The following is a 13932-nucleotide window of genomic DNA, read 5'->3' as shown; positions in this document are numbered from 1 at the left end:
AAGAAGCTCAGAAAACTGTTCAAGTGGTTTTTCCCTTAAGCACTTGATAGCTATTACATGATCTCACCCCTTCGAACAGGCCCCTGCTAAAACTTCAAACCCCTCACCAAGATAGGTGTCTGACAGTGCCATCCTAAGCACAGTTTACACCCTTCTACGTCCTCTGGCTTCAATGGACTTAGAATGGTGTAACTCTGCTTAGGATGCGGCTGTGGGTCTCCAGGTATGTAGGCAGCAAGCAAATATTTAACAGACAGTCCCCCAAAAACATTCTTAAAGGAATGTGGAGCATAGGAATGAAATTCTATTGCCGATGGCTTCCTCCACAGCCTACTGCTTGGCAAAAATTACAGAAACAGATAGGGACAGAATAAAATCAATTCGTGTTTCTGCCCGTAGAAAAGCATGAGGAAGAGGGCTGGCCATAGTCATAAAATCCTCTGTTTCATCAAAGGTACAGAATTAACCTCCTTGCCCCTATGAGCAATTAACTTACAAAAAAGAACCAATACGCCTTGTTAAAAGATTAAAATTCATTTCTATTGATAAGAAGAACCTCAATAAAACATTTTAAAGGGTTGAGTGGAGCTGAAATCATTAACTGACTGATCAAAGATCTGTACTGTGAGAACAAGATAAATCAGTGGAAGAGAAAATTATAATTGGTTGAGCCACAGGTTAACAACATTAATTTTTTTCAGCCAGGAAGTAAAGATGACAATACTTAACAATAATATGTTAAGGGATTTCAGGCCTAGTGACTTTAGTAGTGGTATTCAAGCCAGAAACTTTGGTTCGTCCCAAAGCATGATGGGATGAGTCTTGGCTGATTCCCTCCCTGTGTCCTTTCTTTCACCTACATTATAATGGCATTGCAGACTCTGCATGTTAGCTAGTTTTAGTGAGAGATGAAGACATTGTGGATAACCAGATAAACGGGGTTTCTAGGGGTCTCCTCACTTAAAACAAATTTTCTTCATTAAAACTGTACATTCTTTAATCTTTCCTTAAAGGTCTAAAACTGTACTGAAATGAAATCCAGCCTTCAAGTCAGGGTTGAGTTGTGGTGACCCCTGGTGGGCTTTTCATGGCAAGAGACTAACAGAGGTGGTTTGCCATTGCCTGCCTCTGCAACCTTGGTCTTCGTTGCAGGTCTCCCATCCAATTAGTAACCAAGGCTGACCCTGCTTAGCTTCTGAGATCTGATGAGATCAGGCTCTCCTGGCCTAAGGTTTAAGATGTACACACATTTTCATAACTGATTAAACAGGTCAAAGACATAATTGTGTTTATTTGAGAACTAAACGTTCTTTAATCATTTAAGTAATACTATTTTTCGCCCAGATAATTTACCAAAGTTCTTTATTTTCAATGACTCAGAGGTTGGATCAACACATATATTTTGTAAGAAAAATTAAAATACTGATCTCAAATTTCCAGGATTTCTCACTTAATAAACATGTACCAGGATTTAAATAATTAACTGAACAAACCCCAAAAGGAGATTGTATAAAAATTATAGCAGTGGCATCCTAAGCAAAGTTACATCTTCCCAAGTCCAGTGAAGTCAGCGGATTAGAAGAGTTGCTCTGCTTAGGATGGCACCACTGCCAGCAGTGTAGTCCACTAACTCTAATTTATTGAAAAAAGTCACCATTTGCTTGTTTGTTGTTCAGTTGGTAGACCTAGATAATGAAAATGCTGAAATGTCTATATTTAAACTACAGATAAACGAAACAGTGTAAAGGCTAACGGAGCTCTACACACAAACATAGCAAGGAGATTTTAAGGATTTTCCATATTGCTTTTTCTACTTTCACCCAGCCACTGGTTTCAGAGAAACTCAACTTGCATTTTGAATGCAGTTTTTCTTTCTAAGTGTTCATTTACTACTGCCCCCCCAAAGACAATGTCCTTGTATTTTGAATGCAATTTAGAAACACCACAAAAGAAAAGGTAAATATGTTCGCTAATGGCATCAAATATCTCTCAAGAGAGAAAAAGACAAAATATGTTCCCCCTTAGCAACAATAGGTTCCCATTTTATTTGTGTACTATTAAAAATTTCCTTTCCAAAAATTCTGTAAATACGATTTTGTCTTGTGCAGTTAGCCATGCTAAGGAAGCTTCTGCGTAGGCTGTTTGCCTACAGGGCTGTAGAAATATCAGTGCTTGATGCTCTCATATGCCTCATATGCTCTTAGAGGGTCAAATTCCATACCAGCACCTAACACAGAAACCTGAAGCACAGGAAGATCCTGTAAATGGGCAATCTCAGCACCTGAGTGATAGTTTTTTAATTCTGATTGCATTTAACGTTTGTCTCAGAGCAGAAATACATGGTACAAGAGACCAGGAGCTGCTGCCTTCTTCAGCCATGTGTCTCTCTCTTCCTCATAATGTATACTTTAACACAACAAGCTATGCAAAATCTCATAATTGGCTGTTAGGAGCAGGGTAATAAATAATGCAATCATGTGTAGCGTTTAACTAGATGGAAGAGAGAGAACACAAACACAAAGTGGCAACTCCATGCATCTCAAAGCCTAGTTCCATCTTGAAAGTAAACCTTTGATTTCTACTAGAGGAAACACTGGTTGGTACCTGCTAATTATATGTTAATTTTAAAATGGGAACTACAGTCATGCTTATTATTTTGGCTGGATGACAGAAGTTTGGATAACTTGTGATAATGAAGAATTTGAAGAGCGAAGATCTGACACTACTTTTTACAAAGCCAAGCAGCCAGGGTGTTCACTGCTCTTACGTGAACACCTTACCACCCTTTCCAATCTTCATGAATTGAACTGGAGCGATAAGGAATGTCAGCTACTGGATTGGGCACAATCCTCTTTTGGTTGGTTGGATGGATACTCTTACCTGCAGAAGTGTATTTTCATAAAACCCACCCATTTCTGAAAATCATCCCAACTGTGAACATTGAGGAGCTCAAATGCAGCATTCAGAACATTCCCAGATATTGCTCAAAATCAGTAAAATTTATATTTATGCCTCAGCTTTCACAATCTGCAGATCCGTACACTATCATCTAAATCAACACCCATGCATTATTGTGATTTGGGTACAACTGTTCTGCCCACCTTTGAGATGTATGCTCACATTTACATCCCAGCACAATGGCTTTGCAAGTCAATGCCATTCTCAGCAGATACCCAACACAATTACTGCACTGAGCATGGCTTCAACTTCAGTTAATTGACAATTCTTCAAAACCTTGTAAAAGTAGTTACCTATAAAAGATGTTCATCACCAAGCAGCAGTATATAGAGCTTGCATCCATATCATATTTGTAATTTTATAGACACTCTATTTATCCATTATGTGTTCCTTAGTAATCAGTGCAGTCAGAATAACTAGTTTCTTCAGTACTGGCTTACCACACATTTGATTTGGTTTAGCATGCAGCTAGCTTGCAGCATTGTCACTGAAATATCTGGTGTATTGGGTATAGGAGGACAATATTTACAATGTGCTTTAGAAAAGGGGTAGACATTCCTGCTCTGTTTTAGGATGAAGATGATATAGATAGCTTGATTTGTATTATGACTGCTGTAGATTTGTACAATTTTGGACATTGCTTCTTGGACTTTTTTGGCCAAGTGTGTGTGTAGTACCCTCTTAGGCAGACATACAAACTTCCAATCTGGATTGACTTATGGAGCTAAGTGGTTCTTCCTGTTTTCAGGAAAAGCTGGCTGGCCTGTGTTGATAGACTTGCCTCTGTAACAATAACAAAACCACTCCTCTTCTTCCTCCTCTCTCTACTCCTGATAGTAGTATTTCAGACACCATATAAATATTTGAAGCAAGCCAAAAGCTTACCAGATGCATAGTGGTGGTAGAAAGTGCTGTCAAGTTGTAGCAAATTTACAACAACCCCTGCTAGGGTTATCAAGACAAGAGTTCAACAGAGATGATTTGCCATTTCCTGCCTCTGCATAGTGACCATGGTCTTCCCTAGTTCATAGGAGAGTAGCATAAATCCATTGCTACAGTTGGAGCCAGTTGGAAAAGTTGAGGGCAGAGGGAAGCAGAGCTCACCCTGCTGCAGAAAAAAACCACATACCTTGAAGGAAATATGTTTGCCTTCCTCCTTCCAGTGATATAAAAATCATGTATATACTAAATCCTGACACATTCCACATTAGTTTTACTCCTTCAGATGAGGCACTTCTTCAGACTCTAAGTGCAAGTTGACATGATTAGATGTTCAATTAAAAAAACCAAACACAACTCATAGAAAACTTCCATGGCAGGGAGACAAGTAGGCTACAGTTCTTCCTCTGGTATCTAGCTTTCCATAATAAAGAGAACCTTTTTTTATCGGAATATTCAATCTTGTGTATCCCTCTAAAGCAATATAAACCTGCTACCCATCAGTGATACGTGAGAACCAGGCCTTGGACAACATGGTTATAGCACATAGGAAGAGGTCTCCATTCTGTCTACACTGCTAATAATTTTATTAAAATGTATATATTCTCTATATTATTAACCTCTAACATGTCCTTCTTCAGTTATCTTTTTAATTGTTAGGTTGTGAATCAGCATTCTAGTGGTCCAAGTCCCACGACTGCCATGAGCTCAGCAGGTGGCCTTGGCTAAGCCACTCCTCTCAGCTTCAGTTCCCCAGCTGTATTATGGGAATAATAACAACACTGACTTTGTTCACCATTCTGAGTGGGGCACTAACTTGTCTAGAAAGTCAGTATATAAGCACAGTTGTTGTTGTTGTTGTTGTTGTTGTTATTCAAGTTACACGCAACACAATCATTGATTGGCCTTGCTATGCTAATACAAGTTTCCACCAGAGACCTAAGTATCAGCCAGGTATCGGTGTAACAACAACAACAACATGTTGTTGTTGTTGTTGTTGTTATTTAACTTGTTCTACAAATAGGTTAGGTGGTAGGATGACCTGAATTGTGTACCATGTTCCAGATGTGGCCATACTGTAGATTTAAGTAATGACACTATGACATTTGCTGTTTTATTTCAGTTTCTTTCCTAATAAATGTCCAGTGGTTCCAATCTCAAGAATGCTTTCCTGGCAACAAAAACTCCAGCTTCTAACTTTGTGTCCAGATATGGATCACTTTGCCTGTGATTTTCACTGAATCTCATTTCTGTCATTATTTTTGCAGTCACCCAGTTTGGATCCTTGGAGAGATTTTTAGTTTCTTTGCAATTTTGCCTTCCTGAAAACTCTAGCATCATCCATAGATTTGTCACCTGACTTTAACCTGACTCCAAATAATCTATGAATTGTAATAAACAGAGCATGACTTCATACTGATCCTTAGGGGATCTATTTACTTCTCTCTACAGCAAAAACTGCTCAAACCCTCCAATTACTATATTTCCATTAATTTTTGATATTCAAAAATTATACACAGCAACAACATATTTAACAGCACTTTTCAACTTCATAGAAGTGATTAATATAAGAAATAATAAAATAAATGCAACTCAGGATTACTCCAAGAAATATTTTCATGACCTTTATGGAGATGCTTTCCTTCAAAGTACCAAGTCGAGGAAATATTAATGAATGGGAATCAGTGGGCAAACGCTCTGGAGATTGCCCACCACTGTCAAGCAACCCGGGAAAGTGCGCACCAGGCATGCTCCCAGTGGGGCACAATGACATCCCTTCCGGAAGTGATGTTGTTCTCGCCAGCCAGAGGCATGCTCCCGCGCTTCGCTGGGGCCAATTTTAGCCCCCCAATGGTCTGAATTTGCCATGTGCAAAGCGTGAGAGCATGCCTGTGGCCAGCGTAATGATGTCACTTCCCAGATGTGACATCATCACGGAAGCACCAGGAGTGCGCGCACAAAAAAGTACTAGCCCCGCCCCCTCCTGCCAAGAGGATATACAGACCTGGCAACCCTACTCATCATGTGCTAGAACTTCTGTAACTGTGGACTGAGCAAGATTATGTTTCAGGCAATCACTCACTGACTGAGTTTCATCAGTGGAGAGTTGCAGTTGCAGCCCTTGGAAATTTGCTTACTTTGGTGGGCAGATAAAGGAGGGGTAATTCTGGAAAGAATAAAATTTTGGAAAGAATGATCTAGGAAACTGAAAATTGCACTGCCAGGCAACTGGGGCTAATGCGGGAGAGGAGCAGGAGGGAGTGAAGGAAAGAAAATGAAATAATACAGACACAGCATGCAGGTTTTTCTCCCAAGCCATTTAATAGCATGGGAGCGGAGGGTGGGGGGCAACAGTGGTACTTTGTGTCCTCAGCAGGCACCTCCTTCCAGAACACCATCACACTCCTCCCCTCTGTTAGATATTCATTAAAGTCAACTGTGAAGACTCCATTAATACAACATCTCACCACAGCATAATTTTCATTTGATTCTCCATGACAATTTACCTAAGGGTGGACTTTTTAAAATATGCAGATGTTTGTGCTTCTACAAAGAAAAGTCTGTCTCATACATACACACATATTAATTAATAGCACTAATAAGCATGTGTAAATTGATGATAGCACAACACTTAGGTTTTATACAGTAGCACGTATCTTTAGGCTGATTTTCTGGTTATACCACTTCGCAAAACCAGCCATAGATTTTTCACAGTTCTGAGCACAGATGGCCTTTTTACATCCCTTTCTCTCACTTTAAATTGCCTTTTTGTCAGAAATCCCCATCTCCTCACAGAAATGTCCACACTGTCAGTTTGCATGTAATGAGTGATGTACTTTTTGCAGCTCAATTTGCAACTAATAACACTTATATGGTGTGCTTCCTCCAAGGAGCCTGGGAAGGTTTCCCAAGCAGTCTTTCACTTAAAAAGCCTATAGGTCAGACCTGCTGAGCTTTGGCTCTGGAAGTACATAATTTGCCTCCAGAAATTGTCTGATCCAATCATGTAATATTTCCAGAATTTAGATGATGTAGCCATGCTTGCAAACGTCCTCTTTAATCTGATACTTGTGTTTAGCACCCTTTGTACTTGCTGTGGGATATTTGACAGACAAAGAGATTCATACCAACTTGTTCATAATACCAAGGCATCATGAGGCACCTTCTTCTGTAGGATACAGCAGGCTGTATTGAAAAGAGGGCTGGCAGCATTAACAGAACAGCTCTTATGACAAGAGATTTTTCACTCTCTAGAGAAGTACTTCCAACTAGTTACACTTACGTCTGTTTGCTATGCCATTTTAAAGTGCACCACACATAATCCATGGAGGACTTCTCACTGACTTGAGTACCACTTTGTGGTCCAGAACGTTAACAATTTCTTCATTTGTCATACAAATCTCTAATAGAATGTATTATTCTTTTATGTATTACTTTTTATGTATTGTTGACTTGTTTATAGCATAAGGCTGTTGGCCAGGTACTGTAAGATGAATAAGATGCTCAAATGAACATGGTTAACCTGAAGCAGTCACTAATTTAGAAAAACTGCATATTGTATCAAAATGCAAAATCAAGTACTTGCGTATACTCTGCATTCGTTTGTTTATACTCTTATGCTCACTTGACTGCATAATCAAGTACGTATTTAAGTTACATATGAAACTTCATATGTTGGCCATATAAGAGGGAACAATTTAATGTTGCTCCCAGGCAAGGCATTCTGTCAGCAATGGGAATAGGTAGTAAAATGCATGAGCAGGCAAAAGATTAAAGCTGTATATAGACTGGGTAAAAAAATGCATGCCAAAGCCCATGGGCACATGCACAATTTTTCAATTCTTAATTAAAATTGGAGATAGAAATGTGTGGCTTTTGTAATGCATTGTAGCATAAATGTCAAGAGGAATTGTTTCTATAGTCCCATCCTGTCATTCAGATAAAGCCCATGTGTGTGCATGCACACATGCGCGCGCACACAAACGCGCGTGCGTGCACACACACTCATAGCAGCAGTACAAGAACGGTTTCAACTTTGGCTTTACCAACTCAATAGCACCCCATCAGTTCAACTCAGTCAACAAGATTCAGATTGTTGGAAGTAAATGGCTTCTTTATATTGCTAATGTATAATTTAACATATTTAAACATCCCTATATAGTACAACATTTATTCCCGCAACAGGAGTGGAATGAAGCAACTGTTCCTGATTCAGTGTATGTCTGAGTACATACAGTATTTTATCAATAAAAAGTTAAATGGAATCACATATAGATCCTTTCTTTCACTGATACACATCTCCATCTCCTCTTCCAATGGGCTCCTAGAAAATCTGGCTGGGTCTTAGGTTTTGCAAAATCACCACTGTTTGCTATAAACAATATCATTGCCTGCATATAGTTAAGAATAATAAATGAGGCAGAATGCATACTTATATTAATGATTTAAAGAATCAAGCAAAGTTTAACTGCTTACCATCTCTGAAGGACTGCATGGGTTCTTCTCCCCAGGATGAAGGGAATGGGGAGAAAGGTGACTGTGAAATGCTGGATTCAGATAGGGGGGTTGTGCTTTTGCAGGAACCAAACCCAAGCATCTCTCTCTCTTGGTGTGGGGACGAAGGATCTGTTCCTAATGCAGTCTGAAGCATAGGATGTTCTGAAGAATTTGCTAGCAGCTCCTTCAAGATGTTAATTGGTGAAATGGTGAGCTCCCAGTTGGTGATCCCAAAATCCCTCAGGTGGGCCCTGGCATGGCTGGACAAGCCTGCACGTGTGTCAAAACCAGCCCCACAAAATTCACATCGCATTAAACTGAAAGTACTTGGATCGAAGTTTGCAACTGTGGAAAAAGAAAAAACGATCAGTTTTACTGATCAGTATCAGCTAAACTAAGAATAACTTAAAGCAACTCCCATTAGGACACATGATCTAAAAACAAGTGCACCACCACCACAACTAGGCATTGTAAGGATGCTGTAATATAACATTTCCTGTTGAGAAAGAATATAGTGGAGCATACATACCCATCTTCGAGGGAATAAAAAATATTAGAAAAAATGGAAAAATTATAAACTGAATACATACTACCTTTTTTCTTCTTCTTTTGGAAGGAAAATTTTTGCTCAATAGCTTTCACTTCTTCTGCAGAGATGAAGTGACGGACATTGTAGCTGACCCCCACCCTGTTCAGGTGGCCCCGCACGTGATTGGCTAGGCCAATCCCATTGTGGAACCTGTCAGGACAGTATGGGCATTTCCTCTCCTCATTCTTCAGCATTGCTGAATCTGCATCCAGAAGATCATCCAGTTCTAGAGAGCCTTCTAGAGGGGAATCTAACAAGAAGACACCTAAGGGAAAGGAGTCATCCATTCCAAACTCTTGGGACGGAGGTAACACCTTTTTCTTTAAAATCTTCATCTTGGGTTGCTTCATCTTTCTGGGATAAAAGTTAAGGTCCTCAAGAAGAACAACAGGAACCATCTGACGTAACTGATGCTGCTGCCCCGCTGATGCTATGGAATAGTCTGTTGCTTTCAAAATGCCCCTAAAAGTCCTTTTGAGGTCCAAGGCAGACTGAGGAATAGCAACAGACCTGAAGTATCTATTTTCTGCTAATTCTATTTGTGTAGCTAAGGGGAATTCTTCTTCCATGCTTATATCATTTCTGGGTAGCCATTTGTGCTGGAGTTCTTCCAGCCCACCCGGGTGGCTTTTAACCTTGTCTCTCTCAGTCTCAATGGGCCACGCTGTGCTTTTCTTCCTCATTTGTTTCCGGGCATACGGAGTTTTTGCTGAGGTAAGAGTGGACATTCCCAAAATCTTATGTGAAGAGCTATAAGGAGCTCGTTTCCTAGCCCGAAATCCAGGCATTGGGATGTCTTTTTTATTAGTGCCATTGCTTTTATCAAGTTTCTGGTGGCCCACTGTAAAGCCATGGAGAGATTCATAGTGAGTCACGGTTTCAGTGCGGGGTTGGGGAAAGAGCCTTTCGGCTTTACTCACATAATCAATTTCTGAATACTGACCTGACCTGGCAGGGCTGTAGGCATCCCTACTAGTTCCAGGCTGATTCATGACTGTGTCAGAAATCTCTGTGTTCCAAGGTGAGTGGGAATGAGCATATTTCATATGTTCTTTTAAAACATTTTCATTTGGGGCAGGGAAGCTGCAAAGCTTGCAGGTGCTAAGACCTTTGTTGCTAGTGTCTGCATGTATTGTTTGAGGTACATGCTCATTAGGCCTGAAGTGTCTATCTACGTTGTGCACAGAGCTGTCCCGTGGATCACCAGAACTTGCAAACAAGCTTGCATTCTTCAGCCCTTGATCTTTCCTTTCCCTGACATGCATCTTTGCATGCTGGACAAACACCTTAGAGGAGTTGGTTCCAAACACACATTTTGGGCATTGTAGCCTGGCTTCACGACCTTCATCTGGGAACTCATTAAGCTTCTGAATTTCCTCTATGATTTTCTCTCTTGACTCCTGATGGAGTCTCCTGTGCTGCTCTAGAGAACCAGTGTCCCCAAAAGCCCATCCACACTCATTACAGGTGAACTGACACTGACCTCCCGTGTCCTCTCTGCCTTGATCCTTCCCTAATCCCCTGTTGTGCTGAATCATGTGATCCATCAAATGTTCTTTCTTTTTAAAATAGATGCTGCATTCAATGCAAGTGTATACAGTAGAGTCCTCTTCCCGGGCCTGGTCATCTTTTCCCTGCTCATCCAACAAAGCATTGCACATGTAGGACCTTGTCACATCATAGGTGCTACAGGAAGGAGGTTCCACAGACCTCAGAGGAACATGGCCCCTGGAGTCTCTCACATTAGTCCAAGTATGTTTGCGGACAGCATGGTCCATGGCTGTCTGAAGCTCTGATTTCTGTAATGTCCATTCAGCAGCATTAAGAGAACTTACATCACCTAAATCAGAGTCCACTGCTTGTCCCTTCTTGGGGGAAAGTGCATCTTCTGCGGTCTTTATTTTGCTTAAGTGAGGATTTAACATTTTTCTAAATACTGGCAGAGCCAACAAAGAAGCTTCTCGTGCAGACTGTCCCCTAAGAGAAAAGTTTGTAGCTACATCTACTGGCTTATTTCTGTTTCTGTAGAGAGGCTTAAACCCCTCATTGTGCTCAGGAAGCCAGTCAGGCCTCTGAATGCCCTTCTTTTCCAATTCTTGCCTTTTTTTTAAGTGCTCTTTGCTGAAGTCTTCTAGCTGCTTTGGTTCATTGCTGTGGCATCTTTCTTCCCCTATAACAGTCTGTGCTCCAGCATGTGGTGGAGAAGTTTCCACTGCTGCCTTGCTAGGGTCTAAGTGCTTGAGATCCCCTTCCAGCGCATCAGTATTCATTTGCACAGTTTTTACAATGGTAGAGTCTACTGCTGAATCAGTTTCCTTTGAGTAGGAAGGATTTTTCCACAGTTCTTCCTTAGAGCTTTTGGAATCCTTCAAACCAGAGAGTCTTTCTAAAGTGCTTTCTTCTTTGGAGACACTACCCATTGTCTCCCGCGTAGAGCAGTCCCACAAGACCGTCATACTTCTTTGATCTGCCAGTCTTCTACAATCTGCTTTGAAACACCCTTTCTTGAATTTTAAATGGTCTTCTGTCTTGATACTGAAAAAAAAATCAATACATATTGGCTAAAGATTATACATGGACTTCTTGCTTTACAGATATTTATAATCATGGACTATGTAGATACCCTATTGCTCTAAGTCACAGATGTGGTTGTGCATCTTACTCAATCCTTTTTTTGCTGCCATATGGAAAATTGTTGTGCCTGCCATTTCAAACAAAACAACTTGGTGGAGAAACCACACTGGAGGTAAAGAAGTACAAATTATGGTCATTAATTAATAAGTACATTAAAGTGAAAAGTGACTAGTGCAGTCTATATAAATACTTATAAATATTTAAAATAAGTATTCATAAATAGAAAGCAATAAATATAAAAGTCTGGGAATACAGTTCTCAGTTGGTGACCAAAATCAAAGGTAAGTAATAATCACTCGAAATATAATAGTCCATGCATAATATTTTCCTTCTTTTTTTGTGCAGGTGATGGTTCTGAAAGAGAATGCTCAGCCAAAGGCAGAAAATCAACAAGTAAATCAACCAATATATATAACAAAACAAGGTTTCACTTTTTTTGTTGTTCTTTTTACAGGTGGAGCCAGGAAGATGGGGGAAGGACCAGAAGGACCCCTCTGCCCAACAAGTGGCCAGCTAATTTATTCAAACTTGTTTCATGGAAAACATCATCAGCACTGCTGGCGCCAGAGTCTCTGGCGCCTGCGGCAACCCTGCCCCCACGTGCACACAGTGCGCATGCACCACAGACTGCGCGATGACATCATCGCGCAGCGCAAGCCTGGGCATTCGCCGGCGGATGGCTGGGGTGGCGGGCAGAGGCTGCTCCGCACACCACCCTGGCAGTGGCTCGTGGCTGCTGCGCCCGGCTGGGGGCGTGTGGCGGCGGCGGTAGCAGCACAGGGCTGGCTGGCTGCAGCAGCTGCGGGCCAGCCACGCCGGCTCCACGGTGCGCGCCTCCGCCCCCAACACCCCCTCCGGCGCCTCTCCAGGGCCCTCGCGCCTGAGGCTACCGTCTACCTGGCCTCTATGGGCGCGCCGGCCCTGATAATCAGAAACCAATTAAAGTGGGCATTTCAAACAGGCTGTACCTGTTCATGCCTCCTTGCACACATCCATCAAAGAGAACTGTCAGTTTCAGTGGAAAGGGGAATCTGAAGAGATCAAGCAGAGAATCCAATCCACTATTTCTACTCTGTTCCTGTTTTTCCTGTGCAAAAGCATGTACCACATTAAGAGATACAAACCCTGTCATGATTAGGCCTGTATATAAGTCTATTATTCCTTCTTTACCACTGTCACATCCCTCCTCCATTATTGCAACTTTTAAAAAAGTGTGGATATGCCCCATTGTATCCATGAAACCTTTAATTTTAGATTCCTTGCAACTTTTGGATGCTAAACTCTTTCGGCATAAGCTACACATGTTGTAGAGTTAAAAATATCCTTTATTATGTATAGATCTATAGGCTATAATTCATAAACCAAGCAGAATCTATTTTATTCATGGATTTTCTGGTACTACAGCTAAACCTTTACAGGCATTGAACTGACTGTGCGATTAGTCCCCTCTCCACAGTCTTTGATTATGGTCCCACTCACCACAGTTTTCTGGGTAGACTGTAAAATGGGGTAGATATTGATTCCATCTAGTCCCAACTTCTCTTTTATGACTGACATAATATATATGAAGCATTTTAAACACTCAACAAACACTCTAATGCTAAACGTTACTATACTACTAGTATATATATACTATATACATATATAATATATACTATTACTATATTTATTGCTAAGAGCCAGTTTGGTGTAGTAGTTAACGAGTGGCAGGACTCTAATCTGGAGAACCACTCCTGGTTCTTGAAGCCAGCTAGATGACCTTGGGTCGTTCATAGCTCTCTCAGAGCTCTCTTAGCCCCACCTACCTCACAGAGTGATTGTCGTGAGGATAAATACGCTCTGATCTAGCTGCTAGCTGCAATGCAGATGAGATAGAAGAAATGCTTAATGCACCATATGGCTTACTTTTGGACTGCCTTGAATCAATTACAATGACAGATCTTAACAGGATTCTGACATCTACGAAAGCCACTACTTGAGTGCTCAATCCTTGCCCATCTTGGCTGTTAAAATCAAGTAAGGATCACATAAGTGAACCACTGAAATCTAGTGTAAATAAATCACTAACTCAGAGCACCTTCCTCCGGCAACTCAAACAGGTGGTTATCCATCTGCTAATTAAAAAACCATCCCTAGACAAAAATGATGTGGCCAATTATTGCCCAGTCTCTAAGCTGCCCTTTCAATGCAAAGTGACAGAGAGCAGTAGCTGACCAACTCCAGACTTTCTTGGATAATTCTAGCACTCTGGACCCTTTCCAGTCTGGATTCAGACCAGGGCATGGGACAAAGATGGCACTAGTAGTGTTAGTAGA

General features: G+C 41.0%; 1 protein-coding gene across 2 annotated transcripts in view; it reads right to left on the bottom strand.

The window, feature by feature from the left end:
• The window catches only part of LOC129328123 (protein Wiz-like), a 76875-nt gene that overhangs the window by 16734 nt on the left and 46209 nt on the right, over positions 1–13932 (bottom strand). For both annotated transcript variants that reach the window (XM_054976915.1, XM_054976914.1), the window contains exons 4-5: positions 8988–11518; positions 8374–8739 (exon numbers count right to left, since the gene is read on the bottom strand). In XM_054976915.1, the coding sequence (XP_054832890.1) occupies positions 8374–8739; positions 8988–11518 (2897 nt within the window). The remainder of the gene's footprint in view (positions 1–8373; positions 8740–8987; positions 11519–13932) is intronic.

This window comes from Eublepharis macularius, chromosome 4 (genome assembly GCF_028583425.1).
Source record: "Eublepharis macularius isolate TG4126 chromosome 4, MPM_Emac_v1.0, whole genome shotgun sequence".
Lineage (NCBI taxonomy): Eukaryota > Metazoa > Chordata > Lepidosauria > Squamata > Eublepharidae > Eublepharis > Eublepharis macularius.
This window is presented reverse-complemented; position numbering and strand designations above follow the sequence as displayed.